General features: G+C 45.6%; 1 protein-coding gene across 1 annotated transcript in view; it reads right to left on the bottom strand.

The window, feature by feature from the left end:
• Positions 1-27,219, bottom strand: part of whrna (whirlin a) — a gene marked incomplete at both ends in the record, with an annotated part of 119,153 nt that overhangs the window by 26,449 nt on the left and 65,485 nt on the right. Inside the window, 2 exons of the mRNA XM_084483261.1 lie at positions 10,947-10,983; positions 15,856-16,064. Coding sequence (XP_084339387.1) covers positions 10,947-10,983; positions 15,856-16,064 — 246 coding nt within the window. The remainder of the gene's footprint in view (positions 1-10,946; positions 10,984-15,855; positions 16,065-27,219) is intronic.

Below are 27,219 nucleotides of genomic sequence, written 5' to 3'. Positions count from 1 at the left end.
GCCTTAGGAGCTGCCTGGGAGGAAGACCATCCCCTAATACCAACCAGGGGCTGCCACCAGTGCCACTGATTACAATAGATTATCTCTCACAGTCGATTTCCATTTTCATGGAACTTTACTTTATTTTTATTTTTTTTATCTCTGTTTCAGTTCGCTTTTCACCGCATGCAACCACTAATAACATTACACTCACTAGGCGCCGTCTTCTTTCAAATCTAATTCTAAAACAGATCGATACATCTCCATTCTTTCACATGTCTAACGTCCCGGTGGCCGGCTTGGTGTGACAAAGTGGCCCTTGGCAGTCTTTAATAGACTAAGACATGGGTAATGTGTTATCGTTGGCACAGACTCTTCTGGCTCTCTCCATCGCACTCTCCCAGACCTCCTGTCTCTCACTCTGTTGCCTCCTATAGGATCTGAGAGTCTGCAGCTTGTCTTAAATTAAGCGCGTCTTCATCCGCTTCAAAGTCAACACTGTAGGGCATTGCAGTGTGTGTTTGTGTGTGTGGGTATATGAGTGTGTGTGTGTGTGTGTGTGTGTGTGTGATTGCAAATGTATGTTTGGCTGCTTAAAAGTGTGCGTGTGTGTGTAGTACAGCTGTAAACTTTCTGTGTGGCTGTGTGGTTGTCTGCGTGCATGCGTGTGTGCGTGCGTGCGTGTGTTTGTCCAACAATCAGAAGAAACCAGCCACCGTATCTCCACATCGCGTTAACACATCCCCGCCCCTTCCTCAAGCGCCGTCTCCTGATAGGTCATTAATCCAACCTATCAGGAGCACGCTGTGTTGTCCGCTAACAACACAGTCCCCCAAGGTGAACCACTCCGGCTGTCTTGCCCACCTGCATCTTTAATCACCCCTCTGTCGACACAACACCATTCCACCCACACAGCCCCGTCGCCCACTCATTCAACCCAAGGACACAATCTAATGAACACACACAAGCACCTTCTGATGGAGGATCTCTCTCTAAACTCATCGTTTACAGCGTTGCACGCACCGGTGCTCTTAAGCCATAAAGGGAAAAGATAGGGTCGGGTTTGAATGACAAGCAGCGTCAGTGTTGTAGCTGAATATTCACTATTATAACCAGCACACATACGCCCGCATACACACACACACACACACTAAAGATTTTGTAGTAATCACTTCACAAATTCAATCAAATATGTTATTAATCCCTAGAAGGAAAATGCCACCACATATAGACATGGGCATAACCAAGCTTGACAAGGTTGTCATGTATTAACAGGCTTGACAGCCTCAATACACACAAGTGATTAGTTTGTCATTTGACATTTTATTACAATGTTTACATCTTCCTTCTCATGAAGTCAATAACCCCCTCGGATGGGACACAGACAGACAGCCCGACAGTAAACTGACAGACAGCCAGACACACAGACAGAGACAGACACACAGACACAGAGACAGACAGACACAGAGACAGACAGACACAGAGACAGACAGCCAGACACAGAGACAGACAGACACACAGAGACAGAGACAGACAGAGACAGACAGCCAGACACACAGACAGACAGACAGACAGACAGACACACAGACAGACAGCCCGAGAGAGAGGCAGACCCCAAGCCCTTTCAACAACTGACATCTAAACACCAGTGGCCCGTTTGACTGCTTTCACGTCTTTAGGGACATCAGTCTAGCTGTCGGTCTGTCTTACTGACTGCCAGCACACAGCTGCTCAGCATCACAGACGGACAGGGACAGATGACTCTCTCTCCCAACAGGCCGCGGTGCCCCATCTCCTGCCCACACCCTGGTTCCGGTCCAGGAGGATCCCACCACCACCACCACCCCCCCTCCTCCTACACCCGGTGCACTGCTGTCTGTGAGCAAACCAAATCAAAACACAACGATGGATTTTCCATTTTTTTTCCCCCCCCCCGTACAACTATGAAGCCTATCCGCACAAGACGGCACATGACTTCACGAGACAAACCTGTTAGAACCGCCGTCTCTCGGAGGGACTTCAACCTCAGAACCTGAGTGAGGGAGCTACGAGCGTTGAAGTGCAGCCACTGAGCTACAACGGGAGCGGATCCATTGGACGCACTCGAGCGGTCGCCACCTTCTCGTGTGGTTTGCAATATGCTCGGAGGATCATGCAGAACGGGCCTCCGGTCGGTGGAATGCGATACCGGCAGGGTGGCCTGTAGACGAGTACCGACTCCTTGGAAGAGGCTGGGGGTTGTTATGACAACCGGGGGAGTCAGCGGAATCGTCAGCGGTGTCCGCGAAGGACTGATGAGGATCCATAATCGCTGGAGCCCCCGGAACGAACGAACGCACGCACGCACACACACACACACACACACACACACACATACTGCTGTGAGGGCTCAGCCCTGAATCAATCACGTTAACGTGTGTGTGTGTGTGTGTGTGTGTTCTTCTGCCTATGTGCTGGGTGTATAATTGTGTATAATTGCTTGCTAGTGAGTGAGTGTTTTAATGCATATGTTCAATGATAATTATGTGTGTGTGTGTGTGTGTGTGTGTGTGTGTGTGTGTGTGTGTGTGTGTGTGTGTGTGTCTGTATGCAGGTGTGTGTTTGCACATGTGTTTGGATATTTGCAAGTGTGTGTGTGTGTGTACGCATGTGTGTGTTTGCACATATTATATATTTATATTATATATTTGCGTGTGCGTGCATGCGTGGTATGAAGATATGCTGCCATACGTTTTTTTTTTTTTTGTGCATTACTTTGTGTATAAGTGTGTATAATCTGGGTTTTGCTCTGGCGGCGCTCAGCCGTGAGGCGTGTGAGCCTCCCTCACCGCATCCCCTCTCCCCAGACACAGGGCCGCCCCCGCTCCGCCACTTCAGTCAGCTCTAGAGTCTATGTACTCAACGCACACGACATGTGTACACAGTGTACACATGCCGATGGGAAAGTTGCACCGCTGGGCGCATTCCATACCTCCTGTATGGTATGTACACAGTTGATAGGGAAGCCCGCTGGGTGCATTCCATTACCATCACAGAGAGAGAGAGAGAGAGAGAGAGAGAGAGAGAGAGAGAGAGAGAGAGAGAGAGAGACGCATAAAAAGCACGTCATACAATAAAAACTGGATTTTGAGTGTGTGAAATACATTTAACTACTGGATTTAAAAGAATCGATAAAATACATATGAAAACAGGTTTGAAAGAAGAAAACCGCAGAGAAAACGAACAAACGCAAGCTCATCAAACATGTTTTTTTTTTCAGAACTTCTTCCACCGGCATGATCTTTTGTATCTTGCTGACATTTCTGCAGATGCAGGGAATTGAAAATCCAGGAGACCCCCCCTGGTCTAATGGAACAACCAGTGACTCAAAGTGAGCTTACTGAACTGCATCAAGTACAAAAAATAACTTCTTCTTCACAAAGAAATTGTGCTTCTTTTAAGTCATTTTTCCATTTGAGATGCTTGGGATAAAAGTGTGCGGTAAATGGCCTGTATTATTATCATTATCTCCTTCATGGTTAAGCAGAACTTTCACAAGTGTGATTGAAAAAAGATGGTTAGAAAGCAAAGGTTGTCTGTATTTTGCCAGAAGATGAAAAAAGTGTAATGTTTATAGGCCATGATCTAACTTCAGTATTTGTCTGATCAAAAAGTGAATGGTGAATAGAGCACGACAAAGCTTTTTTTTTTTAAGATTACATTAATACTCTTCTTTCTAATAGCAATCCAGTCGCTTTAATCGCTTAAATTACCACGTGCGCTGCCCTTGTCTGTCTGTCTGTCTCTCTGCCGTCACTCAATAGACTTGGGTTCACAAATTGTAATAAGAAAATTCAAGCCTAGTTCTTGCTTTTGGTATTCGATATGAGTTTCAGTGCTTTTTGAGTACTCAACACTCACTTTTGAATGAGCCGGGAAGTCTAGTGGTTTGGGGGTTTGACTCCCAGACGAAGACTTGTTTGAATTCTAATGTCCACATGAGCGGGACGCCCCTAACCCCTGCGTGCTCTTTAATTGAAAAGCAGCCCCAACCATTGACTTTAAAGGTGTACTACTAAATTACCATCAAGAGCTTTTGAGGACCACCAGACCATAGAGTGGCAGCGCCCGCTTCATACATAATTATGACTGCCAGAAGGCTGTGGCCAGAGGGAAGCAGTAGAAAGAAAAAGTCATCAACGCCGCTTATGCTCCCAGAGCTTTGGGTGGTGCACGGGCACAATCAAGTTAATCGTGCACACCTGCCAAGGTGTGCTTAAACGAATGCCTTCAGCCTCAGAAGGGGGGCTTGCGTTCCCGTGACAACATGTGCTACCGTCAAGACTTTTAACTTGTACAATTTTTTATTTTTGGGTATAAACTCTGTGGTCCGTCTCCGTATTTTTGCTGCGGCTTCCGAGCCAGTCGTAACAGATTATTGAGGAAACACAAATGAACGCAAAACATCAATGGAAAACTTGGAAAAATTTAAATGGAAAGCATATGATGCGATGCACAATGCTCCACTATAAAAAAAAAAGAAGCCATAATACTATACTAACTGAAGGAAATGTATGATATATTTATTTTCAATTATCTATATATTTGTTTCTATTATTGTATATGTGTCTATTTCAAGAATAAAACCCCACATACCATCTGCAGTACCCTGGTCTACCACCAGTGGCGTACCAGAGTTTGAAAAACACTGTCCTAGATGACCACAAACATACCAATCTACATATCAATCCTTTTTATATCGACAAACATTCCCACAAGTTCATATTTTATATGAACGTGGTCATATTTTATATGAAAATGGTCCATGGTTCCATAGGGTACGTTATCATCGGATAAGCGTCACACTGTTTATGATCCACTGTTGGGTTTCTTTCTGGCACCAGAACAGGCTTACGGTGTTGGGAGTGCTTATTGCTGGAACACAGGGTCAGCCCTCGTTGGATCAATCACACGAGAACAGGGCGAATCAGAGCGCCTTTAATAACGCGGGATGTGACCTATTGGTAATGAATTAGCTCATGGGGCTCTGCTTGGCCTTTGGGCTGTAATTAAGGATGGACCAGGAGAGTTAGGGAAGACGGAGGGACGAGGGACGAGGAGAGAGGAGAGTTAGGGAAGACGGAGGGACGAGGAGGGAGGAGAGTTAGGGAAGACGGAGGGACGAGGAGGGAGGAGAGTTAGGGAAGACGGAGGGATGAGGAGGGAGGAGATGGAGTAGAGAGGAAAAGCAGAGATGGGGGAGGGAAGGAGAGAGAGAGATTTTACTTTTTTAAAGTACTTTTATAGTATAATATTTTATATGTATATATAATTTGTATTTACTTATATTATATATTATACTATATATACTATATACCTGACCTTTTTAATTTTATCTTCTAACCCTTTTTATTTTATTGTTCACCTGCTTTGGCAATGCAAATGTATATTTCTCATGCCAATAAAGCTTTCTTGAATTGCATTGAATTGAATTGAGATAGATAGAGAGAGAGAGAGAGAGAGAGAGAGAGAGAGAGAGAGAGAGAGAGAGAGAGAGAGAGAGAGAGAGAGCAAGAGAGCAAGAAAGAGAAAGAGAAAGAGAGAGAAGCCTTGGATAGGTGAGAGGAAGAGAGAGAGGGAGAAAGATAGAGATGGAGAAAGAGTGAGAAAGAGAGGGACAGAGTGGAGGAGAAGGGAGGGAGAGGGAGAAAGAGAAGGTCTAGCAATAGCCGAGGGATAACAATGGAATTAGTTAAGGAGGACCAGATAACCTTCCAGCTTGCCTTAAACCCACCGTCTCCCACCGACACACTGGGAACAGGAAGTGAAATATCGTCTCGGTAACAGCTGCCAAGCCTCCCAGCACTGACGCTAAAGCTCCCTGCAACCTCACCCTTTTTTTGTCAAGCAATCCCTACTGAACACAGACACACACACACACACACACACACACACACGTGTAACAGGAAACACACACAAATATTAAAACACAAACGTACACGTATGCAATACATACGGCATGTATTGAGTACCATGTGTGAGAGAGGCAGTGTGTGTGTGTGTGTGTGTGTGTGTGTGTGTGTGTGTGTGTGTGTGTGTGTGCGTGCGTGCGTGCGTGTATGTTGGCAGAGGTTCTGCATCGTCAGACTAGTGCAACGTGAGATTTTTCTTAATCCGTATACCCCAGTATACGTTGTACACGTTGTTCCTTCACCACAGCAGTGACTCTGGCTGACTCTGTGCCTTTTGGCAAGGCACACGCATCAGTCCAGCTGCTCCTCAGCACCGGGCGATGACTGACAGGGGAGGGGAGGTGAGGGCGGGGGACAGAGAGGGAGGACAGGTGGACGTAGGTGAGGGGAGGAGATGAGGTCAGGTGGGGAAAGGGGACAGGTGAGGGGAGGAGATGAGGTCAGGTGGGGAAAGGGGAGAGGTGAGGAGAGGAGATGAGGTCAGGTGGGGAAAGGGGACAGGTGAGGGGAGGAGATGAGGTCAGGTGGGGAAAGGGGACAGGTGAGGAGAGGAGATGAGGTCAGGTGGGGAAAGGGGAGAGGTGAGGAGAGGAGATGAGGTCAGGGAGGGAAAGGGGACAGGTGAGGAGAGGAGATGAGGTCGGGGGGGGGGGGGGTGACAGGTGAGGAGAGGAGATGAGGTCAGGGAGGGAAAGGGGACAGGTGAGGAGAGGAGATGAGGTCGGGGGGGGGGGGGGGGGTGACAGGTGAGGAGAGGAGATGAGGTCAGGGAGGGAAAGGGGACAGGTGAGGAGAGGTGAGATGACAGGGGAAGGGAGAGGAGATTATTTCATGTGTAATAATCGCTAGGTGCCGGGCGAGGGGAGGGGAGATGAGGGCAGGTGAGGGCAGGTGAGGAAAGATGATGGGGAGGGCAGGTGACCAATGAGGGGAGAGCAGATAAGAGCATGTGACGGGCAGTGACAGGTGAGTCGAGGGCATAAAGCTTAGGGGAAATGACGAAATGATAGCGGGTGAGGGGAGATTAGGGTAGATGAGGGAATCTGGGTGCAGTCGAGGGGACGGCAGGGGAAGTGAAAGCAGCTGACGGCAAGTAAGGGCATGGTTGAGCAGCAGATGGGGAGTACAGCTTGATCCAGGTGAATGAAGGTAAGGTGAGGACAGGTGAGACCAGGTAATGAGGACAGGTGGGACCAGGTAAAGAGGACAGGTGAGACCAGGTAATGAGGACAGGTGGGACCAGGTAATGAGGACAGGTGAGACCAGGTAATGAGGACAGGTGAGACCAGGTAATGAGGACAGGTGAGACCAGGTAATGAGGACAGGTGAGACCAGGTAATGAGGACAGGTGAGACCAGGTAATGAGGACAGGTGAGACCAGGTAATGAGGACAGGTGAGACCAGGTAATGAGGACAGGTGAGACCAGGTAATGAGGAGGTCAGGTTAACACTGTAGCTATACTTGATGGTTTCCATGAGTGACTGCATCCGATGGTTACAGCCTGAGTTACCCTCAAAACAGATCCACGCATGTCAATGTTATTACAAAGGTCACAGAGAGGAAATTAAATGAAACTAACCAAACAGAATCACATATTAGAACTGCTGCCCGGACAATAAACCGGAACCGGAGAAGACATGATTAAAAAAAGATAACTCCCGGGCAAACAATATGGATTATCTCTTCAAATCAAAGCAATATTTGGACTTGAAATTAATGGTTCAAAGGGGACATGGCCTCTGCATTTACTGGATACAGATTATATCTACAGTCAGTGCTAAATGTGTTTTAGTACACACTGGTCCACGGTCAGTACCTCTCATTTAGTACGAACTCAAGTTAGTACTACTTATTAAACCATCATTACTAGTCCATTCAGGACTGTCTCCCAGTCGGTTCTGGTACACCGTAAAAAATGTCTGTCAGAATGTTTTCCCTGTAAAGCACATCCTGCTTAAATTCACGCGACGATTAAAAGCGCTTGTTAAATTTCCGAGACGGAGATAATAACAAGATAACATCTTTTTAAGCGTTTGCGTAAAAAACTTCCAGTGGATTTCCGACTCGTTGTCCCTGAGCAAGGGCAACCGTTTATCATTTAGCTCTCACACACTAGACGGAGCGCGCTGCCGCTGGTGGCGCGCTTTACGATCATGCGCAGTGTTTTAAATCGGGCTGCGCTGAGGGGGGCCGCCGCCGCCGCTGCTGCAACGGATCCCCGGGGGATCGTTTTATATGCTAGCTGTCTCTGCGCTGGAAGCATCTGCAGCACAGCGATAAGATAGAACCTCTACGAGACCCCCCCCCCAGGGGAAGGGCCGCTGGTCCTATTACTGACGGGATGGACAATATAAACACACAGCAGATGCAATGAACAAGACAACGCTCTTTAATAAACAATACGCTGACACTTCACCTGGCCAGTAGCAGAACGCTACCACAGAGATGGCAGATAGCACATAGCACATAGCGCAGTGGGTAGGAATGAGGCAACGTTGTCCACCATTATTGGGGCTGACCTTGAAGCAGGGAGTGAAGAGATATGCTTGGGTCATTGATATGTATGGTATTCACCTGTGGGACGACTTGTAGGTGGATTTAACGGAGGGTTGATTCAGGGGCTGCATTTCCAATAACTCTATAGCGATTCCACTCACCCTCGCTTTCTAAATCTCCAGGTGTTTTGCTGCTGGCGTTTCAGCTTACACATTGGCTTTGGTTGAGGATATGACAATGTTTCCTGCACGGAAAGATTTTCAGACTGCATCACTCGACGAATGAAGTGTGAGTAACTGCCTCAGCTACACCAATACCCCTCTGCTCCTTTCCTCAACCACTCCCTACTATTTCTCCTCACCTTTGAGGAGAGTCAAGGTAATGTGAGCAGGAAAAAAGTTTTGGGATTCAGCCCGGGTTTGAAAGGAGTCATTGGATGACATTATTAACATTATCATTAGCTGACACGATCAGAAAGACAGAAGAAACGTCCTCTTGGACATTTAGAGGACATGTAGAGAGGTAAAGGTCCTTATCAACCCATGAATAATATCCATGTCCCCCACTTAAAAGATGATTTTATCCAATGCAATTTACTGTGAATTCAGAAACAGGTCATTTAATGAGAACCAAACCCCTGATACACCTTTAAAAAATGCAGTTAATCAGGAGGTGACCATATCAGCCAATGAGATGTATGTATGCATAATGTATCCAATGCAAACCAATCTACCAGTACCGTTTGGGTTTGGGTGTCCTTTAAGGAGCAGGTAGTGGGTAGGGGGAAGGTATGTCATTGGGGTTCGAAACTAAAACCTTTCTGTTGGTAATCGAACATCATAACCACTAGACTAATCTGGCACACATTTCCCCTTCAATGTCTGAGTGACGAGAGCACGCTGTTCAGCTTGATCCGACAGTATTCAGAAGGACAGAAATTTCTGTCTGTGTCCTCAATATAACTATATAATCAATTGTTGTGGATCTCATTTTATTTGTAATAAATACATTTTGTTTTCAATTGAATGTGAGTATTTCCAGGCTCCAGTTAATTTCAAACCCAATACAGAAACGGACCGCACTGGTAATGGTTCGCTCTCTCCACTGCTGCCTCGAGCTATCCTCTGTACTCATTCTGCTGCTGTCTCCTCAAACTATCCAGCAGTTGTATTATAATTAGAAAATAATTAGGAAATCATCAGCGCTAACTACAGCTCATTTCATCTTCCAACCACAGATAATTTTCCCACTGAGAAATCGAGTCTATTCCATATGATGAAGACTTTATTTGGTTCCGTCTGGACAACATAATGTGAGTAAAAGCTTGTAATGTCATATTATGTGCAACGTGAACTATATGTATGAACAATAAATAAATAAATAAATAAATAAATAAAATGAACTGAGGTCACGGCTTCGCTTGCTGGTCAATAACTGACACCGTAACCATGGTTCCGTTCCGCTGGTTTTGCCATTGCTGACCCAGAAACCTCTGGGTTACCCACGATCCCCTTGGTGACCCACATCCCATGGGTGACCCAGATCGTGCTTTTCCAGCGTCACCTTCCCCCCCCCCGAAATCAATAAGAACCCAACTGACACAAAACAAACCTCACAGATCTGAATAAAAACAAGGGGTTTACCTTCAGCCTATTTGCTATAAAAAAAAAGGTGTTATCTAACAAGTGTTATATTGGATATAAGTATATTGGAAATAGTATTGTCAAGTTGACAAAAAACAGTGTGTTATATGAGGCGTTTGTAGCACCGTCCTACTAAATAGTCTATTTGGCAAGATGTGCTTAAAGTGTGCCTGTTTGTTTGCAAGCAAAGATTTGATTTATTCAGTAAGTGAGAATATATTGTCTGCCTTTTAACAGAGAAACCGTCTCATCATGAAGCATAACCTCCCTCCAAGGGTCTATATTTGGCTCCAACCTCTGAAGTGATATAAATTTGGCAAATCTTCGAGAGAAAAAAAAATCCTGCGACTTTATCCTGCGACGTTCATTAATCTGACAACGGGATAGGCCTGAACCTGTCCTCTCTCTCCGTGTGGATGAAGCGATGCCGGGGCCCAGGCGGTTTGTAAGCGTTCTTGGGAAGGTGCTATGAGGTGTGTCAAGTGGCTCGCCTCTTGGCAAATGACACTGGGGCGTTCGTTCAGGCAGTCGCCTCACGCTGATAGACTGATTTAAACTGACGCGCGGGCCGCGGGGAATCATCCAAGCATTTCTTCCAGCTCAGATACAGATGCAGGACGCACACACCCTCCCCATAGGAGACGACGTCACACACACCCAGATTCAAGTGACAATTCTTTCTTCCAGCCAAAGCGCGGAAGAGTCTGTGACCCAAAGCGCCTTACAGTGAATACCAGATACACATCATTGATTAGCAGGCAGGGCGCTAGACATCGTGATCAAGTATACCTTAATAGGACACGCACGCACGCACACACGCACGCATGCACGCACGCACACTCACACACACACACACACACACGAAACAAGTCTTACCTTTCCAGCTGCGGAGGCTCCCTGGTCCATAGAAACACTGTAAGGGAAATGAAGACCATTACAAACATGTCTCATAACGCAGACTGATACACAGACATGCCCACACACACACAAACATGTTAACTGATACACAGACATGCCCACACACACACAAACATGTTAACTGACACACAAACATGTCCACATGTTCACTCACACACAGACATGTCCCCTCACACACAGACATGTCTAATAAATAATACAGACTGCTACAACAACATGTCCACTAATACACAAACATGTCTCAAAACACAGCCTAATACACAAACATGTTCACTAACACACACACACACACACACACACACACACACACGTCGAGTGACAAACAGACATGTCCACAAATACATAAACATGTCCACTAACACACAGGCATCCGTCCAATAACATAGAAACACTGAAACATGTCCACTCACACAGAGACACGTCCACTAACCACACAATCTAACGTGTTGTTAGTGGACATATTGTTGTACACAGACACGTCCACTCTTGCAGAACCATGACTGTTCTCCCTCTCTCTCTCTCTCTACTACAGACTAGAGCAAGAGATAAAGCTACAAGCGGTCTCGAGAATACAGACACACACAAAAGATACGCAACACTCATATGCAAATATGCACGTGGCAGACACACAGGGCTGCTGATGGCGGTGTGGTGTGGTGGGCAGACTCCAGGCTGGAGTGGAGTGTAATTTCTCCTTCATCAAAGGCTGAGCCTCATCATTGTGTGGGATCCCATCGTCATTGAGGCACTGCTTCTCCTACCCTCTTTGTGCCTCTCTCAGAGTTAATTTGCGGCAAGCTTTTCACATTAATAGCGTGCGTCTCTTCACCTCAGCCTGTGAACTTGAATTTGATTTCGAACACTTGCACACCCACACACACCAACCCACAAACATCCATTCACACACTCGTATTCACTCACACACAAAAGGATAATTGTCGCATTTCCTCTCTCGTTGAAGTTTTTCTCTGAAATCCTCAATCTGAATCTCATCCTGTAAGAAATGGGCAAATACACATCCATAGGTAAGCCCCCTGTGAAGTACTCAGTTTTGTCCTCAAACATCAAAATTAATCTTCCAAATCCGATGATTCAGATTGAATTAGCGGGTTTAAATCAGATTATTTTAGCTTAACTCTCCCAGACCAACTCAGCCGTCACTTCCCTCCCGTTAAAAGGGGGCTGCAGGTAAGATTCAAGAGCTGCTATTTGTGAGTCATTGGTTAGAATACCACAACCCTCTGTCAGTTGTTAGCGAGTGACGTGTGCTGTGAGGAGATCGGTTTCTAGTTGAGTGCCTGTCTTCTGCATGGAACAATTTGGACTTTAAACCATTCTCGGCTCCTTTCTGACCAATCAGGGTATCTCTTCTCTCCTGATTGCGTTGGAGAGTTCACAATGCTCGTCAATCACCGCTGGGTGTAACGCCACACGTCCCAATGGTGAAGAGACGTAGGGAAGAAGCAGAGATGTCTTGCCTACAGTCCTTTTAAGGCTGTTCCTTGTGTGTCCTCCATCGCTCTCTATGTGGAGCCTGCTTTTAATGTGAAACCATCAGCCATTAGCCGTGTTTACAGACCTGAGAACACATCTCCAGTCTGCTCTCATCCATATTAATCCATGTAAATTATACCATTAGAATTACCCCAGGAAATCAACACATGGTTGTTGCTGCACTCGGTACATGTACACACTGGGGAAGTAGGGAGGACTCACATTACACTAAATCAATTCATTTAGCTGGCTGAGTAATTAGAACACATGATTGAAATGCACAGTTAGATTTTTACTAGTCAACAGCCAGTATAATTGTTTCCGTATTTATGTATATTCATTTGTACTCTTTGTTTGATCCGTTGGTTGTTGGAGTCTATAAACCGACGGTTCTTCCCTGGCTACTTCTTTAGATACATTTTGAATGTAACGGTGACATGAGCTTCTGTTTAAATATATAATGCACCGACTTAAGCTTAACTTAGCTTAACCCAATTTACTACCTAGCATAGATTGTGAGGACCAATAGGAACTAAACTCATTATGACGTCATACCTTGTGACTGAAGACCAATAGGAGCTAAACTCATTATGACGTCATACCTTGTGTGGACCAATAGGAGCTAAACTCGTTATGACGTCATACCTTGTGTGGACCAATAGGAGCTAAACTCATTATGACGTCATACCTTGTGTGGACCAATAGGAGCTAAACTCATTATGACGTCATACCTTGTGACTGAAGACCAATAGGAGCTAAACTCATTATGACGTCATACCTTGTGACTGAAGACCAATAGGAGCTAAACTCATTATGACGTCATACCTTGTGTGGACCAATAGGAGCTAAACTCATTATGACGTCATACCTTGTGTGGACCAATAGGAGCTAAACTCATTATGACGTCATACCTTGTGACTGAAGACCAATAGGAGCTAAACTCATTATGACGTCATACCTTGTGACTGAAGACCAATAGGAGCTAAACTCATTATGACGTCATACCTTGTGTGGACCAATAGGAGCTAAACTCATTATGACGTCATACCTTGTGTGGACCAATAGAAGCTAAACTCATTATGACGTCATACCTTGTGTGGACCAATAGGAGCTAAACTCATTATGACGTCATACCTTGTGACTGAAGACCAATAGGAGCTAAACTCATTATGACATCATACCTTGTGACTGAAGACCAATAGGAGCTAAACTCATTATGACGTCATACCTTGTGTGGACCAATAGGAGCTAAACTCATTATGACGTCATACCTTGTGTGGACCAATAGGAGCTAAACTCATTATGACGTCATACCTTGTGACTGAAGACCAATAGGAGCTAAACTCATTATGACGTCATACCTTGTGACTGAAGACCAATAGGAGCTAAACTCATTATGACGTCATACCTTGTGTGGACCAATAGGAGCTAAACTCATTATGACGTCATACCTTGTGACTGAAGACCAATAGGAGCTAAACTCATTATGACGTCATACCTTGTGACTGAAGACCAATAGGAGCTAAACTCATTATGACGTCATACCTTGTGTGGACCAATAGGAGCTAAACTCATTATGACGTCATACCTTGTGTGGACCAATAGGAGCTAAACTCATTATGACGTCATACCTTGTGACTGAAGACCAATAGGAGCTAAACTCATTATGACGTCATACCTTGTGACTGAAGACCAATAGGAGCTAAACTCATTATGACGTCATACCTTGTGTGGACCAATAGGAGCTAAACTCATTATGACGTCATACCTTGTGTGGACCAATAGGAGCTAAACTCATTATGACGTCATACCTTGTGAGGACCAACAGAAGTTAATCTCATTATCATTTTCGGAACCAACAACAGCACACATGACATCGATTGCATGTCACATTTCACGTTTACAGAACGAGGACGAATGGAAACCGAAGGCATTGACACGCCGTCATACCTTGTGAGAAGCAGCCGGAGCTGAACTCATTACAAACGAGACAAAGCACCCACTGAGACTAAACTCATTACAGCGGATCCCACCGGGAGGTGAGAGGGAACCACGAGCCTCGCCAGGTGGTAAAGCATTTTTAATTGTGAGGTTTTTTTTATATTTATTTCACTTGTCATGAACAACTACCCTTTAATCTCCGAGATGTCAGGAAGACGGGCAGACCGAAAGTGCTTTTTAAATTACCTCCCGACACATTCCCGTTAAGACCACAAAAGGCTCCGAAAATCTACGATGTAATGAGATGCGAGTGCGTCTGCGTGCCCGTCCAAGTTAATGGCACCAAATAAATTAACTTAAAAACACTTTGTGTTCGGTTTTCTACAGAATCTTCACAATTCCTGGCGGGGTGTGGCCGCTAAAGGAGAAACGCCCGGCTGCAGACAGGTAATAAAGAAGATTCACTGTGCGGACAGTGAAGATGTCGACCCGAGCTCTTCATCATGAAGAGGGTAGAGTCATTACACGAAACACCCCAAACGCTCTCCGTGTAGATACACCGGTTCCTCGGAGATGGAGGTTGTTGGAGAGGGAAACATTTTATTTTTCTATCTAAAACTCCAATTATTAAAAAGGACACGTTTCGCAAAATGTGTCCTTTTTAATAATTGGAATTTTGTCTCCACGGGAGACAGGAGGTTGTGGGATTAATTCTGAGGTGATTCTGTCCACGCATTGATTGAGTTGTTCAGGATGACCTTAACCCCGGCCCGGCCGATGTGCTGAAGAGTTCATTTAGTGAGGTGAACATTTTTACTTCCAGTTCTGGCATGTTCCCAAGAATAACCATATTTTCTCACTTTTGCTTTATGTTGTTCTGCTTCTGTTTACAGCTTTTAAGGTCATGCTCACACACACACACACACACACACACACACACACACACACACACACACGTGCACCATACACACACACAAACTCAGCTATACAAGACAAACACACACACAAATGTAAAAATGCAAATATCTACACACATCAATATTCAAAAAGGCACAAACCCACCCACACACATGGATAAAAAACAGAAATTAGCACGCAAAAATGCAAATGCACACCCCACCAACCGACACACACAAGTAATACACACATACACCGCAGACATACAACACAAATACAAATCACACACATACTGTTGATACACAAAACACACAAACTCACAAACACACCCACAAACACTCACAAACACAAAGACCCCCCCCCCCACATGCACACACACACACACACACACACACACACACACACACACACACCGTCCTCCCCACACACACACACACACACACACACACACACACACACTGTCCTCCCCCCACACACACACACACACACACACACACACACACACACACACACACACACACACACACACACTCACCCGGCCAGGCTGCTGGTGGTGGAGCTCTCCGAGATCTGGGAGCTGGCGATCCACCGGGTCTCGCCCACCACAGTGCGGGCGTGCGGCAGCCGGCCCACGTCCTTCACCGTCATCATCAGGTGGTGCGACGACTTGAGCACGCGCACCGCGTCGTCGTGGGGGATGCCCAGGAAGCTGCGGCCGTTCACCTCCAGGATCTGGTCGCCCACCTGGCGGGCGGGGGAGACGGGGGAGGAGGGGGAGACGGGGGAGGGGAGACAGAGAGGCCGGTAGGGGGCTGTTGGAGCTGGTTGCGGGCCGTGCTTGGTGCGAGTCAGGGGGCAGGGCGGGGGCAGGGGGCAGAGATGCTGAACGCACGCGGCGCGAAGAAGACAACGTGACAAGACGGGCGACGACGACAACGACGACGTAGGGTAGGGTCGAAGGTCAAAGGTCAAAGGTCAAAGGAGGTCAGGGAGGTTAGAGAGAGCCACAGGGGGGGGGGTGGTTGAGGAGGTGGTACAGTTTTAACCGGAAAATGGGAACAATAATCAGTCATTTATCACATGGTGGATGAGGATGACTTAATGATACAGATATTGTGCTTTTTCCACATGATTCTAGTGCTTCAGAAGAGGATTTTTCTGCAACGCAACAGAGGGGGGGGGGGGGGGGGGGGTGTCGCACAAGGACGCCAACAGATTCGACTAACAACCCCGGGGATCGAACCCAGAACCTTGAGTGTGTGACCAAACACCCTAAACAGGGGCGAGCCTAGGAGTGTTCCACCGCGGTAAACAAAACCAACGTGACGCCGACTTCAAACGAAAAACTGAAGCGTCGTTTATCAGCAGCCCGGAGCAGGCTCTTACGACGTGCCCTGCACTAATTCAACGATAAACAGATGGCGTTTACGTGATTCGCTGGCCCCGGCTAGGGCCAATTCACTGCTAATCACATCCGCCCACGCACCCCCACACTCCTGCCGAGGTATGAACTGTGCAGCTCCTATGAATGAAGCTGCTAGTGTTCTGCTGTGTTTAGCTAATGTGGATCTTCAATTCGCCCCCCGTGTCGCGTACCGTCAAGCTGAATAAGAGAATTAATAACCCAATTCCAAAATGGGGTTGCCTCCTACTCTTATTCAGTGGTCGGGTTTGTTTTCATGATGCCATAGTCTGAGTGTCGCGAGGACTGTGACTGTGACGTGGGGGATCTCTTGCGAGGTGTGTATTGACTTGACTCGACGCTGATCTTGATTCTGGCTGACTAAGACCAGATCTGGTATTCAGTGGCTTTTCCCACTGAGGCGCCAGTGTGGGATGTGAGCCTCCGTTGAATGCCGTTTTGCAAAAAGAGATTTATTTATGGGAAATGATGAATCTGTTAAAGACATTGACTTCATGTTTGTAATTGTACACAGTCAAATTAGCAAATGAATGAGCGAAAAGCAAGGGAAGGATTGAATGTGCGGTCCATTAGACGTTTGAGCTGGTTGGTTTAACCCTCAGCCAAACACGTGCCCTCAGAAAATGACATCTATGTGTGAAATAAAAGATCTCTTCCATCGTCATTCGTTGTTTATTTATACTGTTATTCTGTCGTTGTGATGTACGGAGCCTCATAATACGCCACTGAAAGAAATGAATACAATAACACTGAATGATAGAATCTAACCCTAACTGCCATTGAACCAACAACCTTCCATCAGTCCGTTGCAGAATTGCCCGACACTGCACAAGGGAGGGTTTATACATGACAAAAAGCTGACATCAAAGGCAACAATAAGACTATAAGATTTGTATTGGAAACACATCAAGTTACCGCAAATCTCCAGGACTAACCTCTCCCAGGCTCCCCTTCTACATCAACCTCTGCTGCCAGGATCAAAGCTTACGCTCTCCCTTAAGAAATATGACACTGCACCGCTGGCCTTGTAAAGCTGCTTTGACAGGCGCTTAGACTTCAGATTTAGAGTTCACCACCGGCCCCAAAACAAAAAAGCTGTACCAAGATGTCCGCGGCCGTATTGTGTTTTATTTTGCGTCCGGCTAGCCAACCCTCCAGAAGTCACTGTGTTTTCAGAGAGCCGAAGAACATAAGCCCGTTATGAATGAGGCCCGACCCCCAATCGCTTCTCCCTGACTTCAATGTTCTTCTGCAGCACACTTCAAACTGGATGATGGAAAACAGGAGCGCCTGGACTACTACGATACAATCAGGAGCTCTGGACCACAGGAGGAATGTAATGAGCTTTGGCAAAGGCAGCGAAGGGGGCAGCATATTCATAACGCCGGTCACAGAGCCAAGCCAATTCATTACCCGGTGTGGATGTGCGTGTGCGAAATGCACGCGCGCCGCACACACACACACACACACAAAACACACCTATATACATAACCCGTGTAGATGCATGTAGAGAAAAACACACACATCGGGAACACAAACGCACCCAGAACACGCACTCACAGATGCATGTTAAACCACACGTCTTCCTGATCTCCTCTTGTTAGCCGATGTGAACATCTACGTGAACTCCGTCCGCATAATCGCTATGGCAACGCAGTTAACCCTAGCCCGGTGTGTGGCTTTAATGTTAATTTAGAACATCGATAACAGTGATTAGGTTTGAGGAGAAACCCCGCTGAACCAGTAATGTAAGACCAACATGCTGCTGGGAGACATGGTGGTCCGAGTGGAAAGCTACTCCTTCCAGGTCTGAGATTTATTGACCCACACACAGAGTTTGTACGGGTTAATGACTTACAAATGCGAGCTACATGGGTAATCCTGGTTTTGATCTGCTCTGTTGGGAGTATCAAGTTTTTCATGGATTTTCTTGTAAGCATACTTTTTTTGGTTTCAAAACCTGTCTAGGGAACGCTTCTGTTTACAACACTATTTATACTTTATTTTGACTTTGACTCGAAAATACCACAGTTTTTTTTCTAAATCTATTTTTTTTTTTTCTACACACATCAACCCACAGTCACCGGGACATCTGCTCTACAAACTGCTCTACAAACTCTCCAGGAACGAGATGCAGTGACTGACGAAAATAATACCCACGCATAATAAATGCGTACATCATTAAAAACACATTTTACCCTGAATGCTGCAGGGAAATAATATATTAGAGCTACATTAATCTGAGGAAAAGCAGAATCAGAAGAGAAACCTTATTTAAATCCCTACCTTGTTTCCCTTCTATTCATGGAGACGGGAAATGACGTCCCCCATTCATCCTCCAACCGCCTCTATAAACCAGTGTTGTGCATGAACTAGTTCAAAAGAACTAGTTCATTGCACAAGTTCATTTTTCTATGAACTTTGAACTGAACATAACATATTTTTAACTACAGAACTTGAACTTGAACTAGTTCAGATTTTGTGACATTCTGAATTGATGCTTAGGTCCAGATGACATGTTTATTAAATAGAGTTACTGCCTTAGTTGAGATGAATGAAACAGGTGTGCAAATAATATCCACAACACTTTTAGATGGTAGTGATGGGCAGCAGGTAATGGAGAGGATTCATTTTAAAAGATAAGCACAGAATACTCACTCCAACAGTTTTTCTTCGGTTTCTAAAAAAACTGTTAATGAACTGAACATGAACTAGTTCAAAACTGAATTGGTGAACTATGAACGTGATTTTATATTTCTTTTGTATGAACTGAACTTTGAACTAGTTCATGTGAATTGTGAACTTGCACAACACTGCTATAAACACACACACCTTGCATGTCTGCCGTCTTTCCCACCTCGACGGGCCACAAAGAAGGGGGGAGATTAATTTGTGACGACAGATGAATTCTCATGCGTCCCTCAACACATGCTTTCCTAGACACCAGGCGGGGTGAAGCATTTGATGGACGTGTGTGTGTTCTGAGTCTTTGTCCCTCGGTTGCTTAGCACAAAGGATGAGGGTGTGTGTGAGGGAAACTGCTTGAACCTCATTCATTTGAAGGAATAGAGCCAGCTAGCGAATTCAACAGTGGGGCTCTGGGACTTATTTTCTATTTGCTGATCCCACTGCTGAGCTGGCTCTTTGTTTGGCTTCAGATTGTTTTAATTGAGATGTGGGCAATGAGAAACACTGTGTTGACAATGGGCTTTCTCCTCTAATGCCAAAGAAGGCTTTGGAGGTTGCCTAAGCCAGAACAAAGAAAACAATAGAAAGGGGTAATTCCTGTATTTCCATTAGTAGATTGTTGTGTATAAAAACACAAAAAACTATTAAAAAACAAACATAATACATAAAGTTAATGAAAACTAGTCAACATGTGGAAGATAAGATGGAAATGGTTAATCTGTAAACAAGCCCCCTTCTCTTCGTCTTCCTCATCCTGCGCCTCTTGCTCACTTTGTACTGCCAGTGATTACCCCATCAGAACTTTATAATGAATAGCCTTCATCATCACACACACACACACACACACACACACACACACACACACACACACACACACACACACACACACACACACACACACACATACACACACACACACACACACACACACACACACACACACACATCCCTGCTCATCCCATTGAACATGCTCTATTTCCAGAGTGTCTCCTCCAGATCCTCCTCTCCCTCCGGTCTTCAACTTTCCTTTTCATCCTCCTCGTCCTCGTCGTCCTCCTCCTCCCCTTCATCCCTTGTCTCTTTTATTTTCCTATCTGCTCTCCCTCGATTTCTTCCACTCATCCGTCAAAGTCCTCCTCCTTTACGCCCTCTCCTCTCCCTCCTTCTGTCCCTCTCTTCTGATCTTGCACTCAGGCCTTTCCTCCTTTCTCTATTTCTCTTTCTTTCCTCCTTTCTCTGTTGCCTTTCTTCCTCACTTCCTTCCTCTTTCCTTCTTATTACACTTGACTCCTATCATTCACCCTCTCTTCACTTCTCGTTCAATCAATTCTCAACACCTCACTTTTATGTGTATCACCCCCGCTCTCATCGTCCCTCATTCAGACAAGCCGATTGTTTTCTCTCCCTCATCTCTCCTCCTCTTCCCTTCTCCACTCCCCCTTCCTTCTCCATCCTTCTCCTCCCCACCTCCTGGCTCCCTCTCCCTGGATCCCCTCTCCGTCTCCTGTCCTTTCCTCATTTCCTCCCCTCTTTTTAATCTCCTCTGGCCTCATTCCTATCCGTCCTTGCCGTCCTCCTCTCTCTTCCCTCTTCCCTCCTTCAATCCATCCTCTCCCCTCTCCATCCTGACGCTCCGACGTGTTCCTCTCTCATCACACTCAAAGAGACTGAGCAGCACTCTCTGAGTGTACTGCCCGGTGACGTCACAACGGACCAAGCTCAACGCCATGGCTACCAGCAGTGGGGGGGATATGTTTAAGCTCTGATCGACATGATGTTTCTTTATTAAATAAAAATACATACCCATATTTGTCTTAGACACTGTCCTCTGGCGTTACTGTGAGGCATTGAAGTACTTTAGGTGATGTATATACAATGATTAAACTGCAATGACTAAAGATGTTCTGATAAGCGTTTCCTTAGCATTATCATTAGCATAGTGGCTAAGTCAGCAGAATCTCTTGGGTTTAGGTTCAAGTCCCGGACACATAAATCTCGTTTTTACAACTACAAATGATTATGCATTATAATACGTGGTACAATTTGAAAGCAGTTGTGTGCTCAGTGGCAGAGCAGGTGTTGAAAGCAAATTATGCAAGTGCAGTACAGCGCAGTATGAATATACAATGATTTCTCCCAAGTTGAAGAAACAATGCAGCCAATCAGAGAGACAGGCACAAAGCCACAGACAAGACTAGCCAATCAGAGAGACAGGCACAAAGCCACAGACAAGACTAGCCAATCAGAGAGACAGGCACAAAGCCACAGACAAGACTAGCCAATCAGAGAGACAGGCACAAAGCCACAGACAAGTTGGTTGGGTGTTGTGGAACCATCAAGGGACGGATCATTCCAGAACCTGCCACTGTAAGACATTTAGGAACGAACACAACGGTAATCACGAATCCTCTTCACTTTAACATTCGAGATCGTTTCCCATTACTACATTCAGCTGGAGCCTCTCCAGCTCTCCCTCCTGTCTGGCAGTCTGACACCGAGAGGAGACCGTCCAAGGTCTTCAGCAGGCGCTGTCATCCCAGAGCCTGTGATCTCTAGTGAGCAGACATCCACCTGAGATCACAGCCGACTGGGTCGCAGAGCGACAGTGGAGGAGGAGGAGGAGGAGGAGGAGGAGGAGGAGGAGGGAGCCTGTCAGAGCGGTCAAATCTCTTGCTAAGAACCCCACTGCTGCCTTAAGTCCTTCAGCAACTTCTTGGACTCTGACCTCGAGCTACTGAACCACTTCCGATGTGGGCGATGTGTCGAGTTGTTTTCTTTTGCTTCAGAGGCCAGAAAACAAATAACAACTATAAGTACAGTTATTGTCCCTTGTTGCCTCCAAAATATATACAAATCGTGAGTGTGAATATATACAAATATGGACAAATCCTTTGTTTTACATCATCAAACGTGCGTATAGGTCTCATCCGGCGATGCAGTCCCAGGTGATGTTGAGACAACATGCACATCTTAAAAACGTTGACTCATCCATCCTACTGAACTGTACTGAACTGAATGTCAAACGGCAAATGTCAACTGTACAAGATTGAACAGTTAAGTTGAATGACGTCTCGAGAAAAATACACAACGTCGGAATGTCAGACATTTATCAGCTTTCAGCAAAACGTTATCGAATCGCCCGGTAAAACAGTTCCATCCGGGCTGATGTTTCACGTCACAATGTGCAATTCGGCATGCATAAGAAAACGATCAAATACAAAAGAAACAAAAACAAGCATGTCTTGTTGGACCCCTTGGCCGTTTGTACGACAGTTAGCGCGGTGGCGGTGGCGGTTGGGGCTGGTTGGTTTGACTGTTTGTGTCAACAGGGTAATTACCAGGACATGCTTCAGTGTGTTGTGCTTGTGTGCGTTTGCAGCAGAAACACAACCAGAGGAGGCAGTAATGCCGAGCACAGAACCAATGTTCAAATTGCCCCTTGATTGTAAGCAAACCCTGGGTCGCATCCAGGGCACTGTGTGCTCTACGTTACTGCTTGTGTGTGTCAGTGTGCGTTTCTTTGGTGTCGGCCTGTGTTGTTTGTTGAGTGTGTATGGAGAGGATTATTGGTGAGAGGGAGGGAGGGAGAGAGAGAGAGATTGTTAGAAATACAGACAGAGTGGGAGAGAGACAGAGACAGATATGTGAGAGAGCAAGAGAGAAAGAGCGCAAGACAGACAGCAAGAGCAAAATAGATGGCAAGGACAGAGAGGGATAGACAGAAAGACAGACAGAAAGAGAGCGAGAGAGATAGATAGAGCAGGGGAGGGAGAGAGAGAGAGAGAAATGATCAATAACCTCAACCTATCTTAATAATAAGATAGGTTGAGTGGGTGAGAGAAAAAAATTGAGATTGACAGACAGGCAATGAGAAGAGAGATTGACAGACAGGCAGAGTGTGAAGAAGAGAGAGAGAGGGAGGGAGAGAGGGGTGTAAATCAGGCTTCTATCGCGGTGTTTTCTGCGGGGAGTGATTATTTCCTCCCGAACAGTCCCAGGTGACTAATGAGTCCAGCTGCTTGTCAACACATTACACTTTGATCAATAACAACACACACACACACACACACACGGCTGTTGTCAGTTAAACTCAGTGTAGCAACCACACACACACACACACATACGCACGCACGCTCCTGTTTACAAAAATCCAGAGTAGTGACCACACACACACACACTAATAAACACACACACACACAAACACAAACGCCAGTTGGTGTACCCACATGAAGGCATCTCCATTTAAACAACAACACTACTTAAAACAAAGGCTTCCATACAAACGCTCCTTCCCTTTCATGGTTCTGTTTGTGGCCCCTGTTCCTGAACCACTATCACACTGCAGTGGTGGAGGAAACGTACGGCCACCATCTGTCACGTTCTTCTTTGCTCTCCGCTCCGTCTCCTTATCAGCGGTCATGCTATGACGGTGTACATGGCCAGAGAAGTGCCCCCAGAGCGCACGTGTGCGCACCCATGTGCAGTGGTGCACGCCCTTCTGAAGGATGCATTTCATGTTGTCTACTTGGGTATTCACATCCCTCAGTGGCTCACTATAGTCGGGGGGGGGGCCTAGTTCATAGCTATTGATTACGGCCCACTATAATTAGTATAGTGTCTATGCTGCATAGTTTATACTGCAGCACAGACCATGTCGTAATCATGGCTTGTAGCTACGTTATATTTAACAGCTAATAACTAAGAAAAAAACTCAGTTATTTGCCTTTTTATAGTTGAATGCTAATTGTGATTAAGCTCTTAACTATAATTGGGTTCTAATATGTATTATATTGTATCTTTTAGCAGAAGCTAATGCACTTTGGATGAAATAGGACGATGACATAATGGTTGACGAACAGAGGATAATATTGGGGACAGATATGTGAATCACTTTCACTCACATCGTTAAATGTAAAGCAGATTCTTGCATTTTAAATTAGATTCGCAACTACGCACTTAATTCAGAGAAGTTAAAGGAGAATGAAGAACGTCAAGGTTTTTATTAGTTAGGATGAATTATAGATCAGTGAGAATATAATGCCTTCAGCTAGATATCCTCTGATTCATAATTCACATGATTCAGAAAGAGAATTTAGAAATTGTATTTTCCCCAGCCCTCTAGTAGTTCAGGGTCCCTCTCGCATGCACGCACGCACGCACGCACACACAAGATTTACACATGCACACACGGACACACGCACGCACGCACAAGACTGACACACACACACACAGACACAGACACACTCACTCAGTGAAAGAAAGACTTAAAAAGAGTTTTCTTTGCTTTGTCTGTGTTGCTACTCGTGTATTCTAAGTCGTTTACATATTCCAGAACCATGGACAGCGGCGGTTTCTGTGCAGAAGCTAAGCCTCAAAAAGGAGGAGGCAGCTGATGAACAAGGGACTGAAAACCTCTGCTGTGTTTGACCTCTCACTCGCCATATATCTACCTCGAGAATCATGAAACAATAGGAAATAATTAAGTGATGATTATTCATTAGGAGAGACCCCTACGTTGTGTTTGCGGTATACTATGCAGGACTTTACCCGATTCCTTTATCCCAAGAATTGTAGATCCAGGTCATCAAGGAGCAGGTTGGGGTTAGGGGCCTCTTGCTTAAAGACCGGGTAAACCAAAAATAATTATGGGTTTTGAGTTTATAATACCACAGGAAAATATATTATTAACCACCCTGCCAAATTTGAAGGACTAAAAAAATCGCGAAGTATATAAAATTATGCTTCAAAGTTGATGAAAAATGAGCAGTAATCCCTGGCTCAGGACGGTGGGGGCGTGTGCGCTGCAGGCCAGGAAACCACGCCCATCACCGGAGAGAGACCGTCTTCGGTCGGAAACTTAAATAAAGTAAACGAACCGTTAACGTTACGTTTCCCACTGTGGCATCCAGGGAAGATGCACCAACGAGGTTGAAGAGGCATAACGGGCAAGCTAGCTGCAAACTGACAATTCAAACCAGACTCGTGAGCGGTAAAACCATAGACGGGTGAAACCACACCCGTCTATGGTTTTAACCACACCCGAAACCACAACCGCTAGTGCGCGGTTAATGTATTTATACCTAGAGGGCAGCAGGGGGCGGGTCTACATCGAAGACCGCTTTACGTAACGCGGTCTTCGATGTAGACCCGCCCATTTTAAACCTGCACACAGAACATTCTCTGAGGCCTAGCTCCTCAAGGAAATGATGAATGGGAAAAATATTTTTTACATGTTTTGAGGGACACATTTAAGGCCTAATTAATATGATAAGAAGAAAAATACTGAATTTGGTTTACCCGGTCTTTAAGGTAGCCTACAGGTAGACCATGAATATTGGGGTTCGAACCCAGAAACCGTCAAAAGTCCCCTTGACTATTCTGTTCCCAAGGGTATGTGAGTGAGTAATAGCACCAGTATGAGCACGGTAGGGTTAGTATGGTTAGTATGGTTAGTATGGTTAGTATGGGTGGACTACTGGCATACCAAAATATCAGTATTACTGTTTGCTGCAATGTGCAGCAGCCAAGAGGTAAGCCACTTAGTAACACAGTTCATCACCTTAACCATGCCAGCAAGGAAGCAGTTCAAATGACGCAGTGATTCACTCTCTCACCCTCTCTGGCTGCAATGAGACGCAAGCGCCCCCTCAAGTTGCTTTGACTTAAGTTAGCGTCTCCTCCCGCTGGTTGACCTTAACCTCAATTAGCCGGTAGCGCTACGATAGCATCTCCTCCAGTTGCTTTACCTTTAACTCAATAAGCCGCCAAGTTAGCTAGTTCCTAGCTCCTTTAACCTTATCAAAATTAACTGCTAGTGCTAAGCTAGCTGCTCCTCAAGCTACTTTCCCTTTACAGCGATTAGCTGCTGGTGCTAAGCTAGCTGCTCCTCAAGCTACTTTACATTTACAGCGATTAGCTGCTGGTGCTAAGCTAGCTGCTCCTCAAGCTACTTTACCTTTACTGCGATTAGCTGCTGATGCTAAGCTAGCTGCTCCTCAAGCTACTTTACCTTTAGAGCAAGTAGCTGCTGGTGCTAAGCGAGCAGCTCCTCAAGCTAGTTCCTCCGGTTACTTACACCTGTTTTAGTGCGTCACCGCGCGCACTTCACCGCCAGGCAGACCTTTCCCTCCCCTCAGACCTTTCTCTCAGACCCACTAATTAAATTAAAACAAACCAGGCAGACTCGTGGAAAAGGGTAGTGTTTGGCAGGACTGACCTTTGGCTACCCCATGAGAGAGAGACTTATGGGCTGAGAGGGGCGTCAGCGAGGGCTGTAGCAATGCTGCCAAGACTCTCTACAAACACACACACACACATACTACTATACACATGATGTGCCAAAAACGACACACACACTCTCACTCACACACACACACACACACACACACACACACACACACATCACTATTATTATGGGGTGTTATATTTTTTCATAGTAATGTACATAATCATCATTTGAGATATGAGTAGTAGAAGAGCAAAGTGTGTACAAACGTTTGACTATGTTGTTAAGATGAACGTAGCATTGTACATGGACCCCTATGCACCCCTATGCTAATGGTATCTCCCAATGGAGTTAATTGAATGGCTTTATTTAAGCCCTGTGTTCTTGCCTGCAATGGAACCGGGAGGATCGCTTGTTGTGAGGCGGTGTATGTATCACGATGCTTTCCTGTGACCTAGGAATAGTGAACAACCCTCAAGTTGATTTTGTTTTGTTTCGCTAAGTATTTTTGTTTGGCTTGGCCACTTCATTTTTGAGTAAGAACTATAAATAAATATTCTAAA

Source organism: Micromesistius poutassou, assembly GCF_964030765.1.
Source record: "Micromesistius poutassou genome assembly, chromosome: 18".
Taxonomy (NCBI): domain Eukaryota; kingdom Metazoa; phylum Chordata; class Actinopteri; order Gadiformes; family Gadidae; genus Micromesistius; species Micromesistius poutassou.
Note: the sequence above shows the minus strand (reverse complement) of the source record. Positions and strands in the feature narration are given on the sequence as shown.